The following is a 27,399-nucleotide window of genomic DNA, read 5'->3' as shown; positions in this document are numbered from 1 at the left end:
TACTTTTACTCCACTACAATTATTTGACAACTGTAGTTACTAGTTACTTTGTAGATTTTGATTATTATTACAAAACTTACATTAACCACTTCAGCCATATACACATTTCGGCCAATTGAAAATAGCCGATCAACAAGCTCACAATGTGTCGCATTGTGAGCTTGTAGATCTATTTTCAAAATATATTTGGAAATTCCGTATTTTGATGCCAATACTTACTCCGAATTTTTACTTGTAACAGAGTACTTCTGCATTGCAGTATTGATACTTTTACTTAAGTAAAACAATTGAGTACTTTATTTCCCTAATAATCCTTAACATAGCAGACCCCAAAGCGTTTTTCATCAGCATTGTGTGTATCTATTTTTACATAATGTAAAGTAGTGTAGTATTTCAGCCTCCTGTAACACAGAATGTTACGCAGGCACACCTCGCCTCCCAGAGGTAAGGCAAATAATACGGTTAATAACATAAAATGACAGTCAGGAGGACATACGGTGCAATCAACACCTCCGAACTGAAAACCATCCAAAGGTAAACCGACAGAGGTAAAGGAAGGCTACCCAGCTGTGGGCTCGGTTGTGTGCGATTATATAGCGCGTCAAGTCGAAACAAGTCAAACTGGCATTGCCTAGAGATGTTTGAATAGCTTCACTCTGGAGGGCTGCGAGGTTCTGGAGCTTATAGCCGAGTTGCAGAGTGGAGAAGAAAGGGCGGGGGTGTATTACGGGGGTGGGGGGCATTAGGGGGGTGGGGGGGGGGGGGCGAGGGGGCGTCCCCCTTCATGAAAGCTAAATTGTCAGGTGGTGCGCGTCTGCGTTCGCAGCAGCACTTAGGAAAAAGCCCCGCAGCGTGCAGCTGGAGACCAAGGCATTCTCCTGTGTGTGCCAGCCTACCAACACACACTGTGGGGGCATACAGCTGTACAGTAGTACTAACTGTGTGTCGTGAGTACACGACTCACTTGTGTACACACACCTCTCTATCAGCTTGCTTGTGCCTTTGTCATGGTTCATCTTTGTTACAGCGTGATAAGCGGGGGCCTTCAGTCCAGTGTTGATTTTGACAGCAAAATTTGATTTAGCTTTAGTCGTAGTCATTTGAATACATTTTCATTTAGTTTTCGTCACATTTTAGTCACCTGAAATGTTTTAGTGTTAGTCTAGTTTTAGTCGACTAAATATCATAGGATTTTCGTCGACTAAATCTACAGTTGATTTAGTTGACTAAATTGTGTTTTGGCAGGCCTTGACGTCGTCGTAATGGCAGATTTTACACTTTGGTTGCATGCTCTACAGTCTACAAGCTCACAATGTGTTGCAGCGCAACACGTGAGCTTGTAGAATGCAACCTACATAAAACGGTATCTCTTCTGCACTAGTCCATCCCAATTTTTTGTTTTTGTTTGTTGACGAAATTGTCAACATAGTCATAGTTTTAGTCATCATAGCTTATAGCTTTTAGTGTATTCTTATTTTGTCTTCACCCGTGAAAAAGGGTAGTCGACGAACATTTTTCGTCTTAGTTTTGGTTGACGAAATCAACACTGCTTTAGTCACCGGCAACGGCCATTTGGAGGGTCAGCATACTGTAGTTATCTAAATAACCCCCCAAAAAAAAGAATATGTTTATGCTATAATATAAAAATGAAGTTACAATGACCTACAAAGGTGTTGGAACGGAGGCGCCTCTAGCTGCGGTGCTAAGTAACGTCCATGTCTACGGGTGTGTCGTGTCTTGCCTGGCGTGTGCTTGTTTGTGTCGGCCGTGTTTGACAGTGTGTAAAGGGGTACTTACAGGTGATCCAGAAGGTCCAGGTGGTCCTCGTGGACCCATAGGGCCCTATGGGGGGAGGAGGAGGAGGAGGGGAGGGGTAGGCAGAGGGGGTGGCAGGGGGTGGGTGGGGGGTAGACGAAATACATGACGTTAGGCAATGACAGACTTCACCAGGTCAAAAATAGGTTCTAAGCTACACACACACACACACACACACACACACACACACACACACACACACACACACATATACACATACTGTAAACACAGGTACACTCAGTCAGCAGTGGCAGAGAACTCATTGTAGGGGAGCTCAGATCTCTTACTTTTACTCTCCCCCTGTTTTGCCCTAAAGCTACAGAAATCTCAACAGCCCTTACTTGCCCTGTCAGTTCCATAAATCGTTTAGAAATTCCACAGTGGCTTTCCGACTCTCTCAATCTCTCTCTCTCTATCTCTCTCTTTCCTAGTCTTTTCATCATCTTTGTCGTTCCACCCCTCTTTCTCTTTCTCTCTCTCCCTGCCGTGCATAAGTCACCCGCATTAGCCTTGTGTCCTTATGTGGAGTGCTTTCACTCTACACGACTTCCCTAAAATAGTTATCATCCACTGTCACCTGGACAGGAAAACAGCACATCTGTTCACCTTCCAAAAATAGGTATTTAAAAAAGAAAGAAAAAAAGAAAAGCAAAAGTAACTAGCCAAAAAAAGTCTGGTCTTAATTTTGTGTCTGTTAGATAGTCATGAATAGACCTTTTATCTCAAAGGGGCGCACAGTTACTTCTGCCTAATCCTCTCTTCTCTGACTGAACATTCATCTGAGATGTGAGAGCTTCTGACTGGAATCACATATCAAAGAAAATGTCCCCTCAACTCCAATGCATCATTAACTCTGCAAGACCAAATTACATTCTGTGAAGGTGATGAGCCAAATCCCTCTCTCTCTCTCTCTCTCTCTCTCTCTCTCTCTTGTCTCTCTCTCGCTCTCCCAACTCTCTTTAACTCTCTCTCACATGCACACACAAATGGAAAATAAATGGACATGCAATTAACTGTAACAATGGACAGTGGACTTGTATCAATAAAGTTTCTCAAAAGTCCCATTTCCCCTCATGAACAGATGCTTGTATTTGGCTTGCATGCGACGGGGCTCACTCCTGGGATTTAAGAAAAATAAAAAGTCGGAAAAAAAGACGTATTCCTTTCAACGTGCTGCTTTTTATAAACATCACTTTCAGCGTTCTGATTATATTTAAGAAATGTGGGGCGGTAGCCAAAGAAAATGCCAAAACACAGCGGTGCATAGTGCTTCTCTCTCTCTCGGGAAGGGAATGAAAGTCATCTTTTCAGCGGGTGGGTGTGTGGGAGGCTTCCACTGCAATGGGTATATACAGTCTTATCAATGGGGCTTTATACACACACTGTTTATGTGCGTGTGTGTGTTTGGGGATACGTGTATATGTGTTTATAATGTGTGTCTGCACGTGTGCGCTTGTGTGCTTCCAGCCAGCCTCTCGGTGAGCGTGCTGATTGACTGTCTGGTATGCAGGTGTGTGTGGTGGGGGGGGATTATGGGTCTGGAGTGGACATAGTGGGGTGGTTTGTGACTTTGGACTTTGTGTGCTTCAGACGTCAGTGCAGTCAATATGATGTGTTATTTATATTTCCTCTGCTTCTTTTTCCGCCATTGGCCGCGGCGACAGCCAAACCAAATGAACGCCGGCTTCACAGAGAGGGCCCGGCGCTGTGGCTGCATGGGGAGCACTCAGAGATGGACGAGGCAGATGGGACAGCCGAGTGCTGCTCTTTAGGGCCTAAAAGAGCAAAACGCCACAGACTGCTGCAAACCACGGGGGATCCGATATACTCCATTACTCCAAAACCCCCACCCCTCCCTCTCCTGGTCGTCTCCGACGCCAAGCCGCGGCCGTGTCTAGTCCAAAACCAAAATAGCTCCCAGTGTGCTCCTCAATCCAACACGGGGCAGTCTTGTCATGCCAGCGGGCAGGCTGGCAGCATAGCGGGTGGCTTTTTGTGGGTTTGATAGAATAACAAAAAAGGTTGACGGCTGTTTCCTCGATAAAAAAAAAAAAAAGCCACCCCCTCTGTTCTCCACGGGAGGCGTTTGGTGTTTCCATCAGAACCCACGGCTCTGTGTTTTCTCTTCCTCGACACTAGGAGGCAGAGCCTTCCCCCCCGACAGTGTCTTCCACAAAACCATAAAATCGGAGAGAAAGGTCAACAAAAACCAAAGAGCCACGACGGCGTGGGAGCTGCAGATGGAATGAAAACTCCGTGGCTCGTCGAGACGGATAATATCTCACTGGTGTAATTTGCCGCTCGTTAATCCCTAGAAGCAAAGCTTGCTCTTCCATCCTAGTGTTAGGAAAGGTATGTATCTCTCCTTCCCGGGTGTTGGAGAAAAAAAAACAATCACATCCGTCCCATCAGGTCCTCCAGTTTGGCCCATGGATTAAAGCAAAAAATAAAATCACGACTGAAAAAATGTTGCTGTTGTTTTCTGGAATAAAGATAACTAATAACTGAAAGTAGAAGCTATCTACAAGCTTGTAGATAGCCTTCTATGGAATCCAAAATGACCGAAATCGGTCGTGGTCGACTGAGAACGTTTTTAATCCATGAGTTTGGCGTCCAGAGCACTGTGAAAAGGAACGGCAGTAGGGTCCCAGCGGAACACTGTAAAAAGGAACGGCAGTAGGGTCTCATCATCATGGGGCTCTCTCTCTCTCTCTCTCTCTCACCATTGGTCCTTGCATCACTCCCATCTGCGCGCCGCCAGACTTCTCGTCGAATCCACCCGCCATCTGAGCAGCAAAGTTCTGGAAAGAGAGGAGAAAACGTTATCTATCTGTGGTAATAATAATAGTAATAATACCAGCAATAATAATAATAACACTATAGGTCTTTGAGGTTGTTGCATATTTAAGTTAACCCACTAAGACCTTGAAAGCATCTGTGTCACCGTAGCTTTTAAGCACTTTTAAGCACACCGTTATTTGAAACTTTAGCATTTTCATGAAAAATCGTGAAAATGTGTGCAAATCTTTGAATATATATTATTTCGCGGCGGACATTTTTAACTCCAAATACATTTCATTCTAGGGGTCCTTGACATGAAAAGGTTTGAGAACCACTGACATAGAAACATGGGTTTTTCAGAAAACTGTCAGGATTTAGAATAATCTGGTCTCAATGGGCTAAATACCTCGCAACGACCTCAAAGACCTATATTATTATTAACATAGCTGAGGTTTGTCATCTGTGAGACATCTCTCGCATAGTTAACTCATACGAAGCACACACGCACACACACACACACACGCGCGCGCGCACACACACGCGTGCACACACGCACATGCACACGCACATGCACACGCACACGCACACGCACACACACACACACACACACACACACACACACACACACACACACACACACACACACACACACACACACACACACACACACACACACACACACACACACACACACACACACACACACACACATCCTTAGCAAAAGAGCTTTAGATTTGTATATGAGCAAGTGGTTATATAGCCCTTGAAAGATTAAGGCCTCAGTGTCTTGTGAGGAGAAAATACCGTAATTCTATAACGTTGTTAATAAGGTTGGTTGCCAATTTAGTACGTTTAGTACGTAAGCAAACACAAACAAAGTTGATTCAGACAACATAGAACACCAAAACGCGTACTGTACTAAAAATGTTAACTTCCTGTTGATTTTGCCATTTTGATTAGGGAGAAAACCCGGACTGGATCCGTGGATCCGGATCCGGGTCTTCACATAGTAAAATCAACAGGAAGTTAACATTTTTTTATAAAAAAAAGGTGATGTATTATCTGAATCAACTTATCTGAATCAACTCAATGAGGAGCATATTTTTAATTATCAATTTCTAATCACTGGAGCAATTATTTTTGATTTCACATTTGGAGTTACATCATGGCAAGGTAACTACACAACCCAAACCTCTGCAAAAGTGGTCTTGCGCTTTAATTACAATTTTGAGGGATTTGCACTTGACTTAAGTGTTCCTGTGTAATTTTACTCCACTACAATGATTTGAAAACCTTAGTTATTTTGTAGATTTTGATTATTATTACAAAACCCACCCTACATTTCAGCTATTTTCAAAATACTTTTTATACATTTGAGAAATTGAAACGGGCCATTCTGCACAATGACTACCGGTACTTTTACTTTTGGTGCTTTATTACATTTTGATGTCATACTTGTGATACTTGTGTACTTTTACTCACGTACATTTTCAATTCCGGACCTTTACTTGTAACAGAGTATTCTATATCGCAGTATTGATACTTTTACTTAGGTAAGAATTGTGAGTACTTTTTCCCACCACTGACTGTTTGTCAACAGTAAAACAGGGCAGATAGAGGAGGTATGTGAACTGGTTGCATCTCACCCTCTCTCCTTCACAAAGGCCCTTCTTGTCTTCCCCTCCCCTCCCCACCTCCTCTCTCCTTTTCTCTCACAAAGAATGAGAAGCATTCTATCTATTCTTCACTGCGTTGTCTTTCTGACCCCCCCCCCCTCCCAGCACCGGCGCAATTCCTTCCCATCTTTTGTGCTCTCATTTTCGTTCTTTTTCTGACATTTCGTCTCGCTCCCATCGGTCCAGTTTGGTGTTAGCACTATGTTATGCTTTAGCTATTGAAAAATAGCAGATCTACAAGCTCATAGCGCGCCACCGAGTGGCGCGCTACGAGCTTGTAGATCTGCTATTTTTGAAAAATTGAAGAGCGACTGACATAGAAGACATTTGTGATCTCAGGTCAGAATGGAAAACTGTCAGGATGTAGAAGACATTTTTTTTAATCTGATCTCAGGTCAGAATGTGATGGGATAACTTACTCCTCCAAGGCCAGGGGGTCCGTTGGGTCCTGGAGGTCCAGGGGGGCCGGGGTTTCCGGGGGTGCCAGGCTCGCCATCTCGGCCACGGGGTCCATGTCCTCCCTGGGGGGGGGGGGGGGGGAGAGAGAGAGAGAGAGAGAGAGAGAGAGAGAGAGAGAGAGAGAGAGAGAGAGAGAGAGAGAGAGAGAGAGAGAGAGAGAGAGAAAGAGGACACGTTTGTTTGTTAGAAACATGATGATCAACTGCATTCATCCAGCCAGAGTGAAACAATCCCATTTTGTTTGTTGTTGTTGTACATAATGAGGTACATGTGAGGTTCCAATTAATTGGTGCTCAATTAGATCACATTTGTGACTTTATTGTGTGAACACAAAGTTCACTAAAATAATAATTCCATTAGGTCATTGGTAATACTTTAGAACTGTCATAGCTAAAGAATACCTGAACAATTTAAATACCAAGTAAATTACTGGGTTGCCTATATTTATGCAGTTGTTTTATCTGTTTTTTGCTTATTATTGCTTAGCTGCATAGCCTAACTCCCCCCCCCCCCCCTTTTTAAATTAATATACACTACAATTTCTTAGCTACACTGAGACACATGTTGAATAAACATGAAACAAGATTAAAATGAAAACAAACACTAAAAAAGGAACTAAAACAACTCACTTCCTTAATGTAACTCCATTTGAACAAATCCGAATGAGATTTGAACCCAATTTGAATAAAGCGTTCTATCATTGCATCACTGTATCATCGCCGGCAGACACTTCCACCCTGTCTGGCAGATACTAAACCATTACACTGTAACTGGCAGGTACTGTGAAAAGGTTCCTAATACCCAAATGAACGCTGTCCAAACAACGCTGGCATTCTACACCGGCGAGCTTGGCGAGGCCTCACACCTGACCTGCTGGCGACAGCAAGGAATCCGTCATGATGATTACATTTTTGAGGTTTTGGATTACTTTTTTTCCAACGCTATAGACTAGAGCACCGAAGTCTGACGTCAATATCGGTAGAGGGTGCAAATCCACGGGTTCATGCACTTTTTATTTGCATTGTAATCCCCATAGGGGGATTTTATATTGACTCATAGAAGTACTGTGTTTGAAAAATAAACATGTCATCCTGGCCATTTCACTCATATGGATATGAAGAATCAACTGACGGAGAGAAACGCTAATGTTACTGCTACTAATTAGTTAAATTTTCGCTAGAAACAGACTGTATCATATATGAGTGACTGACTGTCGCAAACGATACAGAGACACCTCCCTGACAATAACGCAGAGACAGCTTGTTTATTTTTGAAACGATTTTAAGATGACACCATGTTATTCTCCATAGAGAAATTACTTCCGTGAACCAGGGGATGAGCGAGTGATTTCAGGACTTCGGCGCTCTATTGAACACCGGTACCCTTTACATCTGTTTCCAATGAAAAAGTGCTTAGATGAAAACCTCCTAACTCCATTGGATCCTCAAACGATCTAACTAACCCGTTCAGCTATCTTTTTTTCATACATCAGTGCTATTGAACACTCTTACTAAAAATATATAAAACCAATGAAAAGTATTGAAAAGCGGCTGGATCTTTTCTTTTTTTCCTGAAAAATGTTGGAGTTAGATGGTTTCTTCCAGGAGAGAAAGACTTTGTTGACTGGCATTCCCAGTCTGGGCTCTATAATGTTCCCTCTACACCAAAACCAAATGTCTTCTCCGAAAGACAGCCTACAAGCTCACAACGTGTCAGGTTGCGAGCTTTAATTTGCCAAATATTTACGTATTATTGCGTGCCCAGAATAGGAAGGCTGCATGGGTTCATGTGGTTAACTTATCGTAACATTTATGAGTGGAAGTATTGAAACGATATGGGCTCCACGCATAATGACTTTGAGGGAGACAGCACCTGCTGGTGATTGCTCGTGCCAAATCAGATAAGAACTGGCACATGCTGTATACAATCAGTGGCTTAATGATAACATATCACTGTGGAACACAGCAGAAATAACAGCCTTATGAGTATTATTCAGGAGGATTTTTGTTTTGTTGTGATGCAGAAATTGAAATAGTATCAACCTTCTGTATATCACTAAAGTAACAACTTGGGAGCTCTATTTTCACGCACCTAAGGTCCTCGCAGACTGGGCGTGTGTTTTTTTGGTTGAAAACGGCGGGATAACACTGCTAAGAATCCCGAAAGACGCAGCAGTGTGCAGGGACCTTTACTGTGTAGTGTACCTTTACTGTGTAAATCACACTTCGATGGCATATCCATGCTGTTGAATTGTAACACAAAAGCCATTGTGCTTGGTCTTAAAATGTTGCAATAACAGCATCCTGTTTCAACTGTAAGGTCAACTGGAACCCCAAACTCATGACCTCAGTTGTCCTCAAGAATGGCGAGAATTCCCATCACAGCGGTTACTGCCGCTCAGCTACATACCTTCCGTCTTTTACATGACTCATTACACCGTATATAATGTCTGAAAGCGCTTCCATTTTTGCTAACAACAGATAAAAATCGTCCCTTTAAGACGACAAACAGCCCCTTCTTAGGAACACCCCTGCAGACTTTTCCCAACAAATTCCCAGCGACTCCCGACGATAAAAACGTCCCATTAAAATTCCTACACTAATGCCTTTACTAAATGCAACATCAACGCGCCAAACCTGGAGGAAATCAATTCACCTTTGGCGCTGGAACATACTTAAAACATATGGCCTTTGGCCCGCAGCCACCATCGCATACAGATACAAGCGTTGTGTGTGTTATATTAATGCACAGATCAAAGTTGCGGCGGCTTCAACCAGCAGCAGCAACACTGATTTCCCACCCTGATGCACACGAGGCCTCTGTGACAGCCAGGGGTTTACATTATGAGTCTCAGATGGCCCCACATCTGTTAAACAAACCCAGCCCCTTTTAGCAGACCACACAGACTAATGGAAATGGCACATGACTGCACGCATGCATGGGCCCCTCTGTGAGCTTTTTGTCAGTGAATGGCTGATATTCTGTAGATCTGCAGTGAGCAGCTGCTAAACCACCCCCCCCCCCCCCCCCCCCTCCTCTTCCCTCCCTCTATCAGTTACAATAATAGCTTGTTTTAGAAACTAGCATCTTCAGAGGAAATGATTTACGTGGCTTTTTTTTTTAAGCGTATACCTTCTCGCCGCTGTCTCCTCTTGGCCCGCGGTGTCCCTGTTCTCCTGGTGGGCCCTGGATGTTAGGAGAGAGACAGGAGTCAGTATAACTGCAGGTCGATATAGCCCAGTGGCTCCCGAACACTGGGTCGGGACCCATTATGTGTGGGTCGCGGACCCATTGTTATGGGTCCCCTTAGTTTTTGCTTCCTACTTTATTTATTTATTATTATTATTATTTCAAACGATTTTCAAAAAACATTCCCAAAAAAACAAAGTTTCTCATGAATTTGGTTTGGGAACCACTGCTTATAGCATATTTTAATAGTGTGCAAAATGCAACTATGACGTTCATAATGGCCTACGGTCAAAAAAGCTAATTATCGAAGTATTGATAATAGATTCATGAATAACATACACTCCATTTAGCTTACTTAGAGTTGTACGCTAGCTCCTTCTACTAAATTGCTGATTGATAATGCAAAATAAGCAATGCATACCATAGGTCCGCTTGGTCCTCTTGGTCCTACAACCTGTATGCACAGAAGAAAGACAGTATAAGTATTGTGTATAAAGATTGTGTTACATATTGTGTTACATATGCTGTAGGTTATTTTTCTGCCAAGTAAGACAATGTACAGTAGATAGATACAGTGAACCATTTAAGGTTTAGCTTTGAAGAACTCAAGCTAAAGGTATAGCAAGATTCAGCATACATTATTTTCTCTATAGTAGGGCTGTAAGTAGCCTAGCAACTAGTCGACTATTCAAATAGTCGACTAGTAAATCAACTAGTTGACCTCTTTGCTACTAGTTGATATGGGAAAAAAGCTTATTTTTTTTGTAGGCCTCAAGATCAGCAAGAATGCTATATTTTTTTTTTCTTTTTTTTTAAGTTAAACAACTTGTCGACTAGTAGACTAGTAGTCAACTAGTACAATTCACTAGAAGTGAAAGCCCTACCCTATAGCAGATTGTACACATACAGGGGAAAGTAAAAAATGTGGCGATTTTGTTATATTATAACCTTTTTTCCATTTGCACTGACTTGTTGGTTGCTAATCTCTTCCGGCAAAGCATTATCATAACAAAGGCACAATAAACAATGCCTGCTTATTTCCTGCCATGGAGCCCTGAGAGGGGCAAAGTGTTTCCATGTGCAGCGTGGCAATGGTGTGGAGGTCTCTCTCTCTCTCTCTCTCTCTCTCTCCTTTATGGAGGGAGTGTATAGGGCCTTATTGTGCTTGGCTGTCTGCCTGTAGAGTGGGCTAACAGGGCTAATGGACTGAAGTCCTTAAACCCTACCCCCTTACCTAAATCTAAATGTCTCCAATTCTCTCTCTCTCTCTCTCTCTCTCTCTATTTTTATCCCCTCTCTGACCAATTAATAAAAAACTAAACCTGCACACTCATCCACATCGCATGGGGTATTATGCAACCTGCATTACTTGCACTGCGCTCTCATTGTGTCACTAACAATCAGCTCACAATAGGCTAAGTGTTTGTGGTGATGCTGGATTGCTTTTTTTGTGGGTGAATCCCCTTCTCTCTCACTGGTTGTGTTTAAACCTCAAAGTCAGACAAATAAGGTCTCCTTGTGAAGTGGAATCAACTAAACTCTTGTCACACTTGCAGCAATGGAGGAAAGGAAGGAAAGACAAACAGAATCAACAGTCATCTGTGAATAAACGATTTACTGAAGGTTGTTAACTTACATCAGTAATGTCTCCTGGTTCGCCCTTCTGACCCTGGTAGTGGAAATCACGGAGCAATTAGCATTAGACAGGAACACAACCTGATATTTATGAACTTATCCACATCACCATGCCCATAACCAGTGGTGGAAAGTAACAAAGTACATTTACTTAAGTACTGTGGACTTAAGAATTTTTACTTTACTTGAGTATTTCCAATTTCCAATACTTCTACTCCACTAATAGAGGCAAATATTGTACTTTTACGCCACTACATGTATTTGAAAACTATAGTTACTAGTACTACTACTTTGATTATTATTACAAAGCGTACATTAATCACTTCAGCACTACATACATTTCGGCCATTTCAAAATAGCCGATCTACAAGCTCACAATATGTCGCGATGCGACACATTGTGAGCTTGTAGATCTGCTATTTTTTATTATTTGGAAACGTGAAATGGGACATTCTGCATAGTGAGTACTTGTACTTTTTAAAGTACCCTTTAAGTACATTTTGATGCCAATTATTTTATACTATACAAGTACTTTTTGAATTCCTGACTTGACTTCCATTTACTTGTAATGGATGGAGTAGTTCTCAATTGCAGTATTGATGCTTTTACTTAAGTAAAACAATTGAGTACTTTTTCCACCACTGCCCATAACTAATATTTTCATGGACATTATGAACGTTCCCAGAGAACAACTAAACAGAGAACATTCAGTGTTGCCAGACACACTTGGTGTGGCGTGGCAAATATGGCACACACAGTGAGGTAGGAAATAGCTATTATCTGTCAGACAAAGGTCTCTAACATCAAAGTATGAGCTAAATCCATAAACTGCAGGGCTACGTTCCAGCACAGACTGGGACAGATATAGATGTAATTGTAGGTACTGGGGACATGCATTTGCACGCACACGCACACACACACACACACACACACACACACACACACACACACACACACACACACAACGGTGCCCTTGCATGTGATCGCGCTCACACACATGCACACACATACACAAACACTCAATATCCCACAGTGTCTCACCTTAGCTCCAGGTGTTCCTGTTATGTGGTAGAGAGGAGTAGAGGGGGGGGAGGAGGGTTAGATGATAGTTAGCAACGACACTGCATAACAACAATCCACTAGGTTTGACATCCTTTTCAAGTTCATTCGTAGAATGTCACTTGTCTATACACAGATGACACTAAGCTAAAGACCGCCACCGAATCCCAGTATGCTGAAGACCACCACCACCAAATACCAACAGAGACACCCAGAGAGCCCATCAGGACTGAAGTGTTGGTTGAGGTACCATCTTAAAGCCTGAGTTATAGCTGGTTGCTCTAGTCTGTCTTGCACTGAAAATGGCCCAATCTGTAAGCTCAGCTGTACAGTATATGGTTATAGCTATTTTCTGTGCAAGACACCAGCGCACAACTACAGTAAGTATGCATTAGGCATGAGAGCTCAGAGCGAAGCAAAGCAAAGGAGAAGCAGATAAGACTGGATGATGATAAGCAAGGCAGTTACTCTTTCTGAACATCAAAGCTGATAAAAGCCTAGACTGAGTTTTTCAGAGGCATTCTGAAGTACTTTGTTGTTGTCCAAATGAAAGTCAAATAGGCTATAAAGTATAAATATGACACTTCTAGAAAACTCAGCTCTCAGCTTGTTCATCTGGGATGCACCAATCCCAGGACAATGTTAGATATAATTAATAATAACTATATAATAATAACTGGTCTGGAAGCTTTAACACTATAATTTTTAGTTGGTTGATAGCTTAGAATGGACATTTAGTTAATTAAGCACTTGATATGGTATTGCATGATTAGAAAATAGATAAATAGAGCATTTCAATAAAGCTTTTGTATCAAATGGCATGTTTGTTCAGACAATGACACTTCTGATTTCAATGATGTGCCTCAAATGTTTTTCTTTTTCTTCCTGCAACCATGAAAACTGGACAAATCCATAATGTTGACTCATTGCAGCCAGGTGCCCTTTAATTGCTTCCCTGAACATTCTCTAAAGATAGCAGATCTAAAAGCTCACACACTTCCAAATCTCGCAAAGAGACCCTCATATTTATTCCTCTTTCAAATCGGATTTGCAGAAATTGAGTAGAATAGTACGTTCTAGACGCTGTCTGCTTGAGTGAGGAATTTCCATAATGACTTCCATATGTTTTTCTGATACCAAAGAGCAGATGACAGCATTGAACCAAGCTGGGGCCAAGGTGAGCCAGCTATGGGATTAACAACAGAGGCAGCATTTCACTGAAATCTTGTCAGAAGTGTCATTGTTGATTGTTTGAATCGTCACTTTGTTTGTTTGGGGGACAGTCAGGAGGACAGTATTCAAACCAAAGGATATAAAATAGTGCCTGCATGGCAAAGCCTTTGATCAACACGTCCCCCCCTCTTCCCAAATTCCGCCCAAAGCAAACAAACAGGATTTCTGTTTTTTTTGCACACTGTAATTTATTTATGAGAGGTGTGAAATAAATAAATTACGACCACTGGTCAGGGCCGGCTCAGCTGCACAGATGGGACAACACTCTCCGAATGGGATCTCGGGCTTGGAGCAGTCTTTCAGCTCCTCGCAGATAATTTCGTCGCACAGGACGGTTCCCGTGTCGCACACGCAGATGCGACAGGGCTCCGGCTTCCACACGTCCTTGTCACTGTAGCGGTGTCCATCCTGAGCACAGCTAAATACGTCCTCCTCTGTGTGTGCATATAGAGTACGCACACACACACACACAGAGGCACAGGCAGGAAGTTTGTGGGAGGGGAGGGAAAAAGAAACGGGATCATATTATGCATCAGGTTTTAATAGTGCTGTGCAAACCACAGTGCACACACAGTAAAATCGTGATAATTGTACTCCGAGAGTGTACAAAAACGGTAACCAAATTGGTTACATGTGTACCTTCTCTGAGACGCACACATCACTTAACAATGAGTGAATGAGGATTGCACTGTGTGTCTGTGTTTCTCATTAACACCAGCAGGTGAAGAAAGCACTTTCAACTGTTCTCAAGAATGATGAACAATCATTCTTGAAAACAGTTTAAAGTGCTTTCTTCACCTGCTGGGGCCATGTTGCACATGATCAGCCAGTATAATATTAATACGAGAATACGTAAACAATACAAAATAAATGTAAGATAATGATAAGTGGGGGAAACATGAATGTTGGTGATACAATAAGCATACATGGTCACAAATACGGTACAACCCTCTCATAGCAAACATCATTTCTATAAATAACCAATAGCTGAACACTGCCATTGGGGAACCAACGGTAGACACAGGTCATCAAACAAACATGAGCACTTGCAACTTCCTCAGCCGCCACAGGGTGGCAGCGCAACCACTCCAGCAGAAGTCCAGCAGCACTTGTGGAACAGCCTACAACAGCAGCACTGACTGAGAGAATGACAAACTTTCTGATATATGACTTCACAGGAGCGATTGCGGACCACGTGCCCAAACTTCTCCCCCCTCTAATTGCACTCCAAAGGTAAATATAGGCCTCGTTTACACTGTGAAGACGCCCTAAATTACTGCACGCGAAACACAGACATTTGCATTCATTGGCTGGGGGAGAGAGGGGGGAAAAAGTGTTGGCACGGTTTTTATCTGACCACAGCGTAGCCCGGAGGCATAATGGAATGTGATGGAAGTGGGCCATGCATCCGCACAGGTATACACTTAAGCAACCATACACCTACTGTACTGTACTGTACATGCTTGGGCCTTTACACTACACGTCAGTGTGAACACATTGGACATCAGAGGCACACACATTCCAGATCACTTTCCTGTCCCAAGCTTATTCCATGGTCAACATGAGGCCACACATAAAATGCTCTCATTGCGAGCGTTGAACCTTCAAGGTGGGACGGTCCGCGGTCGGTGTGCCAGGGGGCCTTTCGGCCGCCCGAACGAAGGCAGTTAAGTACAGTAGTTATATTTATCGGCGAGGCCTGCTTAGGTCCAGGTAACCCAACAGACCTCAGTAGCCATGAATGAGGTCTTTCTGGAAGGGGACAGAGCAGGCAATTCACAAACCATTGCCTTGTACAAATACGGGGCACTTTTTAACCCCCACCTGGAAGCCATTGCTGTGTCAAGATGCCAGTTCAAACATGTCAGAGAAGGGAGAATGGACAGCTTTCATGCACATGACTTGCTTTTTTGGGGGTGGCGATATTTTGTTTCATACAGTAGGTGCTGCCGGTACAGTTTACGCTACACGTGGACCTACAGATCTGGTCTGTTGTCTGTTCAACAGACCAGATCCAGATCAAAACCGGAAGAGTCTTCTGAGATGAAATATCCTGACAAACTAATGGTCGAGTTGTCCTGTGACGGTTCGCAAAACCGCCCTCTGAAGATAATCTGCAGCGGCGCAGTTCCTCCGTGTGTGTTGGCAGTCGTACAGTTTGCCGCAGGAGGAAAATGGAGGATGAGAGTGGTAAAGTGAACCCAGGTGTGTGCGCTGGGGATATTGCAGTCAACCCTGCATCATGGCTCCCAGCTGAAGAAGGCAGCTGCCACGCAAGAGCATTTAGTAACTCAAAGGACCGGGGCCCTTTACGGCGCTCGTCTCCCTAACAACTGTTACACCCATTTTTTACACTCTCACATTTAAATGAACACTCAGGATTTTACAGCATAGCTAACTAAGCCCTCTGGCCAGCCTTGTGTCTGTGGATGGTCAGTCAGTCGGCCTGGGGGCCGACAGATAAAGAAGTGACCCCTGTCCTCTGCGAGTGTCTGGGTGTGAGTGGCTGTTTGATGCCCTTTGAGCCTGCAAGGCTGGGGTCACATCCAGGCTCTCTAGACCCAGAAAATATTTCAGCCTGTAGCCGTTAGTCCCCAAGAAAGAAGGGCTTGCATTATGTCCAGGGGCCTACAACAACTCCAAAAAGAGTAACCTGAGACTTCAAATTGCTTGTTTTTTTTCTTGCCTTGGCTTGAAGGCCCCCCTCTCTTTCTCTTCATTATTTCCTCTTTTGAGCTACCACTACTTTACTCTTTTAATTTGAGTTTTGGTATGCGTGACCTATCGTATAATCAAAAGAATGTGCTTTTCAGAATTGCAATAATAAATAAACCCCTTTTTAAATGTTTTTTCCCCTTTTTTTTGTCCTTGATCTCCCTTTCCTCCTACTGTCTCTCTCTTGCACTCCTTTTAGCGCTCTCTTTCTCTCTCTCTCTCTGTCACAGACTCTGCGTAATCTATAAAGCAGATGGAAATGGAAACTCTAAAATCATATGGAATATTATTTCTGGGCCAGGTCTACTCACATACCTTCATTCTCAACTGTCTCCGTGGGATACTGCACTTTAATCAGTGATTGTGAATCACATTCCAATTTAGCTGACAAGTTTGCAATAGCTCATCTATAAGACTGTGAATAGACAATGGGTAGCACGGCAGGATTCAGATAATTGCAATAATTAGCCGGGTCGTATTATCACACTGAGAGAATATAAACAAAATAGCTGTAGCTTTTCTTTTGAGGGATATTATGGACAGTATAAGCAATCATTCTGCTTCAGCAAGCCTGGATTCGCCTTGATGCCCTCTGACAGCAGTGGAATGTTAAAGCCTTTCACTGAAGAAGGCCCTGAGCAGCCTGACCAGCTCCATCCCCCTCAGCCCAGGAGCTCTGTCCTCAGCCACTTGAACCCTATAGCGCCCCCTACTCTGGGGGCCACATTCACCCAAAATAGTATAGTATAGCAGCACTGTAGCAGTAACAGTACAATTTACAAACTAGCAGTGCTTCTACTGTAGTTGTAGATCTATGGTGTAGAAGGAAACAGTATGTCTACAGAGCCAACTCAGGTCTGTTTCACTAAAGTATAGGTTTAAGTGGTTAAAAAGCTAGGGGACCAGCACCAGGAATGCCAAAGTGTAGTAGACCTGGGGGAAAAGCATACTGGGGATACTTTTATTTTGCCTTTCAATGGTGTAGGAGAATAATTCACCAATGATCTATATCTATTGCTCTGCTGCTGCTTCCCTGCAGTTAAACTTGTTGTTCAGAAGTCTTAATTCCATTGATAAAGAAAAGGACAGGCCCATTACGCAGGGGTAGGCCTACTTTTAGGACATTCAGAGAACGCATGATGCGAACCAGACCGTTTTTTCGTCCATAAATATCGAGATCTTTTCAAAAAGTCACATCTCCCAGCTGTAGCTCCAACTCCAAAGCGCCCGCAGGTGTCCGTGAGGGGAGGAGAGGGGAGGGGGAGGCGAGGGGGCTGCTGCGCCGAGAAGAGCTGAAGCTTTGGATCAGTAGTATCCCCAAGCAAGTGCTCTAACGCAAAACTAGACCTTAATATCATATTTAACAATAATACAAATACAATAAAATAAACTATGTTAACGGTTCCAACAAACGACTTCACTTTTGTGCGCGTTGAATATGCGCCGAATAAGTTCCTCATGCAGTCGCTCTTCCATCACCATTACGCGTTGCAGCATTCCACATATTTGGTTTCTCTGGCTACCTAAACGCCTTGCAGGCCAATACCAACTCCTTCAAAACGACAACAGTCAATCGTACACTTTTCCAATGACCGGCTTCACGAAATAACAACTGAATTGGTCAGTCAGTGCGTAACGGTGCAAGAACGACTATGGCAATGCAAAGTAGCCTACAGGTGTTCTCCATGATCGTAATGCACTGCACACTGTCCACACAGGCTACTTGCATTGATTTGTAGAACGATTCGTTCACTGCTATGACTCTTGGCATGCAAGTTTCTGTCATATTAACACGTGTTAAGAAGATATAGCCTAACCAAACATGTTTTAAAACTGAAAGTAAATAAAACTGACTTACCGTCATCTTGACATCTGACTAGGGATAATAGTACGACTTGGCTTGCTACAAGTAGCAGTACAGTCCTCGAATCCACAAAGCTGAACATGTCTAAATATTAGACATGCAGGACCTTTGGGGGGAGAAAAAGAAAGGGAAGCTGGAGGCTTCTCTCAGTATTGAGTGTGGTTGTGTCCCCAGTTACAAAGCCGAACCATTCAACATTCAACCTTCCAAGAGGAACGTGTTGGAATCCAGCGGAGCGCACCGACCGTCCCAGACAGAGTCAGGTACTGTAGTTTTTATGTCCCCGTTGCCTTCAATGAATCTTCGTATATTCCCAAATATCGGTCCAACCCCCTTTTACCCCCTGTCAAGCTGAAATCTGAGTCCCGTTTCCCTCCCAGGCTCCCAGGTTTGCATTATCCCGGTCCCAGACCACTCCTTCCCCCCATGGGTGCTGCTGCTGCTGCTACTGAAAAGAAGGGGGGTACCTAAAAAGTGAAACTTTCCCCCCTCCTCTCAAACTTAGCGACCCTCCCCCTCGTACTAAGCCTGTCTCTCCAGCATTGTTGTAAGGCTAAGCAGTCTTCTTAGGAGTCGTGGGAAAAGTACTCACATTTGCTACTTTAAGTAAAATTATTTACTGTCTGGCGTCTGCAATGTATTAATATTCTGCTACAAGTGAAAAGTCCAGACTTCAAAATGTACTTCAGTAAAGTAAAAGTACAAAAGTATTAGCCTACTATTAAAATGTACTTATGGTACCAAAAGTAGCAAGTACGCAGAATGTCCCATTTAAAAACATTTCAAACGTATACAACGTATAAAAATCATTTGAAAACAGCAGATCTGGCCCGGGCCAGGCCTAGTGTTCGGGCACCTATTGCTGGTAATCAGTGTGGCGTGTCGCAGGTTAAATTAAGTTAAATTAGAGTTAAATTAACATTGATTTCACAATATAAATTGGGGTCCCAGATATTTTTTTTTTTACTATTAAATGGGGGCCCGTAGCCTAATGCATGTCAAACTCCTTGAAATAAAAATGGATGAGAATCACTGAAAGAGCCGTAAAGATCTTCTCAAAAGATATGTCCCTGGCATATCTTTTCTAATTGGGGTCCGCGGGCTAATAACTGTCAATTTGAGGGGTTATTGCATTTACATCATTATATATTCACGTGTGCAATAGTCATGTGCAATAGTAGGCTGTTTTGAGTGGCGCTAGCCCCTCCTATGACCAGCTTTCCGGGTTCGTGTGAAGACAAACTCGTGATTGGCTGAGCAAGGAATGTGATAAGAGCGACCCTCACTTCACACGAGTGTGATTCTTTTTAAGCGACTGGAATCATTAGGATGTAGCTAGCTTACAAAGAGAGTTAAGACAGGGTAACGCGACCTCACCTGGTTTTCTGTGGTGGAAAAAGTACTCACATTTTGTTTACTTTGAAAATAGTGGCTTTACACCACTGTTGGTCTGGACAGTGACAGGGTGGCACCCTCCTGGCTCATAAGATAAGATAAGAAGTTTAGTCCCCTCGTTTAGACAAATAAAGCAAGGAATCCATGAAGAGATTGTAAACCTGGGCAGTGTTGAAGTACTGTACTTAAGTACAATTTTGAGGTATTTATTCTTCATTGGATTATTTCCAATTTCCAATACTATTCTACTACATCTCGGATCCAAATGTACTTTTATCTCCACTACATTTATTTGAAAACTTTAGTACCAGTTACTTTGTAGATTTTGATTATTATTACAACACATTAACAACTTCAGCCCTATATACATTTTGGCCATTTGAAAACAGCAGATCTACAAACTCACAATGCTGGTATTATCAACAGATTTACTTTCTACTTTTGGTACTTTAAGTAGATTTAGATGTCAATACATTTGTACTGTTTTTTTTACTTACAGAGTATTTCTATATTGCCGTATTGATACTATTATTACCGAAGTTTAAATGTGAGTCCGTTTTCCAACACCGATCATCGGAATCATCATCACCACAAGAGGCTAAAGGACAGACATTGATGTTTTACAAAAAGTGAGCCGTTTACTAGTTCCAGCCTCATATTTCTTATCGATATTATGGATCATGTAAGGACATCTTTCGACAAGCCCTTCACAAAGTTCATATAGGAGGGTTTAGTGTCCCCTTGCCCTCATGAAGAAGTGCATTACATTAGTTTTTGTTTTGTGAACGGACACATGTTCTCAGTTCTACAAAACCTCTGCTCTTAATTCACAGTACACGGTGCTCTGCAGTCAAGGATGTGTCACATCTGTTTTCACGTTAATGTTAAATACAATCAAGTCCTCCTCATGCCTCTGTTTACACACACACACACACACACACACACACACACACACACACACACACACACACACACACACACACACACACACACACACACACACACACACACACACACACACACACACACACACACAAAAAGGTCTAATACCAACTAACCCAACCTAAAGAGCTAAGCTCATGTGTTTAAAACTTTAAATGTATGTATGAAATCATAATAAAAGTACTATAAAGACACAGAGTTATGTTATTTTAGATTGCGAAAGGCCGGAGATCTGAGTAAATACGTTGACCCTGTGTGAAGTTGTTCCCCTTCCGGAGGGGTTACATAGCGCGAATGTTATCAATTAACAAAGAAATCGTAGCAAGCTATAAATCTGGACACACACACGCACACACACACACACACACACACACACACACACACACACACACACACACACACACACACACACACACACACACACACACACAACGTTCTTGCATGAGGAAGGGTCAGATCTCTCTAGGTTCACACAGAGGTGCTGTCTGTGGTTGTTACGACAATGTATTCAAAGCTCTGCCGCTTCCCGTGGCGGCAGTGAATACGTCACCATCCGTCGTCACAGCACTGGGCCAATGTTACATTTTTGTTGTAATTTCTTTAAAACCTTTTCTTCAGCTTTAATACATGTTCTACTGTACATATACGTTGCGGGGGTTTTCAGCGAGCCCACACCGTTTCTGCAGGAACTGCTTTTCTAGTTGCTGCTACTGTTATGTCCTCATTAGACCTCAGAACCAAACCCATGATCAGAACTACTGAGAGGGTGTTCTGGTAGCTGCCCGGCCCTATACCCTGTCACATGTGTGGCCAAGCACTGCATCACAAAATGACAAAGTAAGTGCTCATGGCCCGGGACAAGCCGGTGACGACGAGCCATCTGAAAGTCCTAGCCAGCTTTGTGTGACTATATATAAATGGCAGAGGGGACAGTTTGGTGAGCTCTTCACTCCTGTGCAGGTTGGGAACTTTGAACTTTGACCCCCTAACACTTTATTGGAAACGCGCGAGCAGCTGGTGCACCTTGAGATGTTGTCCCGTCCCCTGACCTGCTGTGACCATTTGGCAGTGGTGGAAAGTAGCCAAGTACATTTACTGTAGTGTTACTGATGCTATCGGTACTTTGCATGGGTATTTCTACTCTACTACGTCTCAGATCCAAATATTGTACTTTTACTCCGCTGCATTTATTTGACAGCTTTAGTTACTCGTTATTTTGCAGATTTGAATTATTAAGTAGTGTCACAGCTTGTAGATCTGCTTTTTTATAAAAACCCTGAAATGAGACATTCTGCATGAATAGTACTTTCTACTTTTGAAATTGGTACTTTAAGTACATTTCAATACCAATACTTTTGTACTTTTACTCGAGTGCATTTTGAATTCCAGACTTTTATTGTATCAGCGTATTTCTATATTGCAGTATTGATACTTTTATTCAGGTGCCAAATGTGAGTACTTTTTCCCCCACTGCCATTTGGTGGGGTTTCTAGGATTTGGTTAAATGATCATTTGTGAGTTGAATGGAACACCTTCCAGCTGAGAGGATCTCCTTTCAGATGACAGATAGTTTCACTTGGCCTGCCATCCAGTACATGTCTTGTTGTAGCACATTTAGAGACCATTTTATTTGATCTAGGTTAGCTTCTTTTCATTTGCTTATAATGCACTATATAGTTTGTATGCTTGCTGTACACAAATCGCCCTCAAAGTTAGGTTCTAATTTTGTATTTGCTCCTCCAAGTTTACTTACAAAATGAAGTTATAATTAGGAATATTTTCAGCTGATTTGTGTGGTCAGCACTGAACACAGAGCACATGTATATAACTAACAGTAGGACAGTTCTAATTGTTTTTCTTTTGTGATCGTGTGGCTTGTTCGTAAACCCTGCAGTCGATGGATCAAAGCTCCTGGATTGCTAGCCTAGCAATTATCTATTCGTAGACTGCAAGCTAAAAAGCGAACATAGTTTCTCATTTACTTCAGGCTGGCACAACTGTCAGTCTAGGTACACGAGTCAGCACTTGTAGACCAACATTTTGAGCAGTTGTAATATTATATTACTTGTAGCTTTGCCAGTCAAGTGCATACTTTTTGACAAAGAAGTGTGCAGTCCCTTCCAAGGAAGGTCTTATTCTTCATATTTCTGAATACTCGAATACTATGTTCAAGTTTTATGTACAGTAAGTATGTGAGATATGAGAGCAGTTATTTTGTTGCTCAAAGAGGACATTATGTGTTATTTCAGCAATGATCCCACAGATCCCTTTGAAGAAAGACATTGCTTTGAAGCCCACTTCCTGGGAAACGACACCATTCAAACACGGGCGGGTTATGAGAAAGAAAATGTTTTATATTCCTACTCTGAACTGTTGTGTTGATCTGTCTCTGTGTGCAGGGCACATGACCATGATCCATGCATGGATGTAATGAGAACCTGTGTGCATGCATGCATATGCGATGTGGCGCATGCTGAGCTTAATTGGCTATTTGTCATCTGTCACCACCACATTGTTTTGTGTAGTGACGTTTGGCTCCTCCCCTTTCACAATCCACTTCCTCCCGGGTGCTTCCATGTTAATTCCTATTAGCAGAATCTGTCTTGAGAAATTAGTGTGTGTGTGTGTGTGTGTGTGTGTGTGCGTGTGTGTGCGCGTGCGTGTGTGTGTGTGTGTTTGTGTGCGCATGGATATCATTTGCACGCTCAAGTGTTTTAAAGGTCTAGTGCAATGGCTTTTTCGGTCATTTCATTTTGAGGTTTCAGTCTGAAACAGAAGGCTGTACATTTCTGAACCAGAGCGTTGCGTACCTTCAGACTATAGGACCTTTGAATCTCACTCCAGCGCGGCTATTTGTTTCCGACAGATAGGCAGCTATAAGCTTCTTTTCTACTTCGTGTCTTATTTCTAAACCTACGATATGTTTTCAGATACATTTTAGCGTGCTGATTAAGTTTAAAATTAGTAATACACTGATTGAAAAACTGAGTAGTTCTGTGCTTGGAGGAGGAACGTGCAGACGGTGCAGCAATGGGACCGGCCCGCGGGTCATCATCATGCAGCACGTTTTCGTTCAAAGGAAACTAATTCAAATTAGATTTTTATGATCCTTTGATATAGGAGAAGACGGGAGACCCGCACACTGCCAGTCGCTGGTTCAAGAGTTTTTATTAAGTAAATAGCGGTCTTGCCTTTAGGAAGGTCGCAAGACCGAAACGTTGCTATTTATCTTGTCTACTGCCTTGTCGCCAACGCACCTGCTCCAAAGTGAACCGGGTGTGCAGAAGTCTTCTCTTCTTGATCTAAAAAATACACAAAAATGGAAATGTTCTATTGTTAGGGTATGGCCATATATGATGACCACGGATTATGCTCTAAAAGTGTGAAAAATGTATTGTTTTTGGTAGCACTTTACAATAATGACCCGTTATAAAGCATTTATAAACGTTTATAAGCAGTTTGTAGACTATTAACAAATCATTATTAACCTGTTTGTTGACATTCGTAAATGATTATTAAAACCGTTATAACTATGGTTACAAATCATTTATAAGGTATTAGTAAGTAGTAAACTATTCATTAATAAGCCATTTATATACATCTGTAAATGATTATTAAATCATTTATAATGACCCCATGATAAAGCATTTATAAACGTTTATAAGCAGTTTGTAGACTATTAACAAATCATTAACAACCTGCTTGTTTACATTTGTAAATGATTACTAAAACCTTTATAACAAATTTACAAATAATTTATAAAGTATTAGTAAGTAGTAAAACTATTCATGAATAAGCCATGTATAATACATCTGTAAATGATTATTAAATCATTTGTAACTGATGTTATATAATATATACAAGCTATTTGTATATTTGGGAAATGTGTTTGTTCATGTTTAACATATACTTTGTAAAACATTCCTAAAATATCTATAAATCCTTAGTACATGTTATTAAGTGGAGGAGGACAGTCATACTCGGATACGAGTGACCGCCGATGATGATGAAAGTGACGACAGTTCATCATTTACAACTGTCTGTTAATGTTTGTTCATGTTTAACATATGCTTTGTAAAACATTCCTAAAACATATATAAATCCTTAGTACATGTTATTAAGGTCCCTATAGTAAAGTGACGACAGTTCATAATTTACAACTGTCTGTTAATGTTTGTTCATGTTTAACATATGCTTTGTAAAACATTCCTAAAACATATATAAATCCTTAGTACATGTTATTAAGGTCCCTATAGTAAAGTGACGACAGTTCATAATTTACAACTGTCTGTTAATGTTTGTTCATGTTTAACATATGCTTTGTAAAACATTCCTAAAACATATATAAATCCTTAGTACATGTTATTAAGGTCCCTATAGTAAAGTGACGACAGTTCATCATTTACAACTGTCTGTTAATGTTTGTTCATGTTTAACCCAACATCATTTTATGTTGAAGATGTTGTGTTGCATTGTGGGTAATCCTCAGTACAGAGGAACTCCATACTGAGGGTAAGATGGTCTCCTGTTTGCTCAGGCACAAACAAATTAATTACAAACATCTAAGCTTCATATAAGTGGCCAGATATGCACTCATGTTTACATAGTGTTATTCAGTAACATTCGTTTTTGTATGTCATGGTATCATATGACATTGTTTATTTAATTGTTTGAAAAACGGTTAGCATGTTAGCTAGCTGTTAGCACAGCTGTTAGCTGTGCTGTGTAGCCTGTGTTACATGAGAATTCACTGACACTCCATGTAAGTGAATTCTCAAAAACGAATGTTACTGAATAACACTATGTAAACATGAGTGCATATCTGGCCACTTATATGAAGCTTAGATGTTTATAATTAATTTGTTTGTGCCTGAGCAAACAGGAGACCATCTTACCCTCAGTATGGAGTTCCTCTGTACTGAGGATTACCCACAATGCAACACAACATCTTCAACATAAAATTATGTAGGGTTCATAATTTACAACTGTCTGTTAATGTTTGTTCATGTTTAACCCTACATCATTTTATGTTGAAGATGTTGTGTTGCATTGTGGGTAATCCTCAGTACAGAGGAACTCCATACTGAGGGTAAGATGGTCTCCTGTTTGCTCAGGCACAAACAAATTAATTACAAACATCTATGCTTCATATAAGTGGCCAGATATGCACTCATGTTTACATAGTGTTATTCAGTAACATTCGTTTTTGAGAATTCACTTACATGAAGTGTCAGTGAATTCTCATGTAACACAGGCTACACAGCACAGCTAACAGCTGTGCTAACAGCTAGCTAACATGCTAACCGTTTTTCAAACAATTAAATAAACAATGTCATATGATACCATGACATACAAAAACGAATGTTACTGAATAACACTATGTAAACATGAGTGCATATCTGGCCACTTATATGAAGCTTAGATGTTTGTAATTAATTTGTTTGTGCCTGAGCAAACAGGAGACCATCTTACCCTCAGTATGGAGTTCCTCTGTACTGAGGATTACCCACAATGCAACACAACATCTTCAACATAAAATGATGTTGGGTTAAACATGAACAAACATTAACAGACAGTTGTAAATGATGAACTGTCGTCACTTTACTATAGGGACCTTAATAACATGTACTAAGGATTTATATATGTTTTAGGAATGTTTTACAAAGCATATGTTAAACATGAACAAACATTAACAGACAGTTGTAAATTATGAACTGTCGTCACTTTACTATAGGGACCTTAATAACATGTACTAAGGATTTATATATGTTTTAGGAATGTTTTACAAAGCATATGTTAAACATGAACAAACATTAACAGACAGTTGTAAATTATGAACTGTCGTCACTTTACTATAGGGACCTTAATAACATGTACTAAGGATTTATATATGTTTTAGGAATGTTTTACAAAGCATATGTTAAACATGAACAAACATTAACAGACAGTTGTAAATGATGAACTGTCGTCACTTTCATCATCATCGGTGGTCACTCGTATCCGAGTATGACTGTCCTCCTCCACTTAATAACATGTACTAAGGATTTATAGATATTTTAGGAATGTTTTACAAAGTATATGTTAAACATGAACAAACACATTTCCCAAATATACAAATAGCTTGTATATATTATATAACATCAGTTACAAATGATTTAATAATCATTTACAGATGTATTATACATGGCTTATTCATGAATAGTTTTACTACTTACTAATACTTTATAAATTATTTGTAAATTTGTTATAAAGGTTTTAGTAATCATTTACAAATGTAAACAAGCAGGTTGTTAATGATTTGTTAATAGTCTACAAACTGCTTATAAACGTTTATAAATGCTTTATCATGGGGTCATTATAAATGATTTAATAATCATTTACAGATGTATATAAATGGCTTATTAATGAATAGTTTACTACTTACTAATACCTTATAAATGATTTGTAACCATAGTTATAACGGTTTTAATAATCATTTACGAATGTCAACAAACAGGTTAATAATGATTTGTTAATAGTCTACAAACTGCTTATAAACGTTTATAAATGCTTTATAACGGGTCATTATTGTAAAGTGCTACCTTGTTTTTCACTAGACCTTTAAACAGTTTGACTGTTTTAAACGCGTAACCCGCA

At 41.3% G+C, this 27,399-nt stretch overlaps 2 protein-coding genes across 3 annotated transcripts in view; one reads left to right on the top strand and one right to left on the bottom strand.

Annotated features, from left to right (window-relative positions):
* LOC310862525 (uncharacterized protein) overlaps positions 1-18,734 on the bottom strand; it is an 81,510-nt gene extending 62,776 nt beyond the window's left edge. The window contains exons 1-9 of one of the 2 annotated variants that reach the window (XM_083770461.1): positions 18,421-18,734; positions 14,072-14,281; positions 12,597-12,613; positions 11,557-11,589; positions 10,342-10,374; positions 9,864-9,917; positions 6,692-6,793; positions 4,539-4,616; positions 1,798-1,842 (exon numbers count right to left, since the gene is read on the bottom strand). In XM_083770461.1, coding sequence (XP_083626587.1) covers positions 1,798-1,842; positions 4,539-4,616; positions 6,692-6,793; positions 9,864-9,917; positions 10,342-10,374; positions 11,557-11,589; positions 12,597-12,613; positions 14,072-14,281; positions 18,421-18,508 — 660 coding nt within the window. In that variant the 5' untranslated portion in view covers positions 18,509-18,734. The remainder of the gene's footprint in view (positions 1-1,797; positions 1,843-4,538; positions 4,617-6,691; positions 6,794-9,863; positions 9,918-10,341; positions 10,375-11,556; positions 11,590-12,596; positions 12,614-14,071; positions 14,282-18,420) is intronic. The other variant, XM_083770462.1, reaches the window with a different exon arrangement.
* LOC310863098 (MYG1 exonuclease-like) overlaps positions 1-27,399 on the top strand; it is a 293,850-nt gene that overhangs the window by 164,737 nt on the left and 101,714 nt on the right. The gene's annotated exons all lie outside the window — the stretch shown is intronic.

This window comes from Protomyctophum parallelum, assembly GCF_964188405.1.
Source record: "Protomyctophum parallelum genome assembly, chromosome: 8".
Lineage (NCBI taxonomy): Eukaryota > Metazoa > Chordata > Actinopteri > Myctophiformes > Myctophidae > Protomyctophum > Protomyctophum parallelum.
Note: the sequence above shows the minus strand (reverse complement) of the source record. Positions and strands in the feature narration are given on the sequence as shown.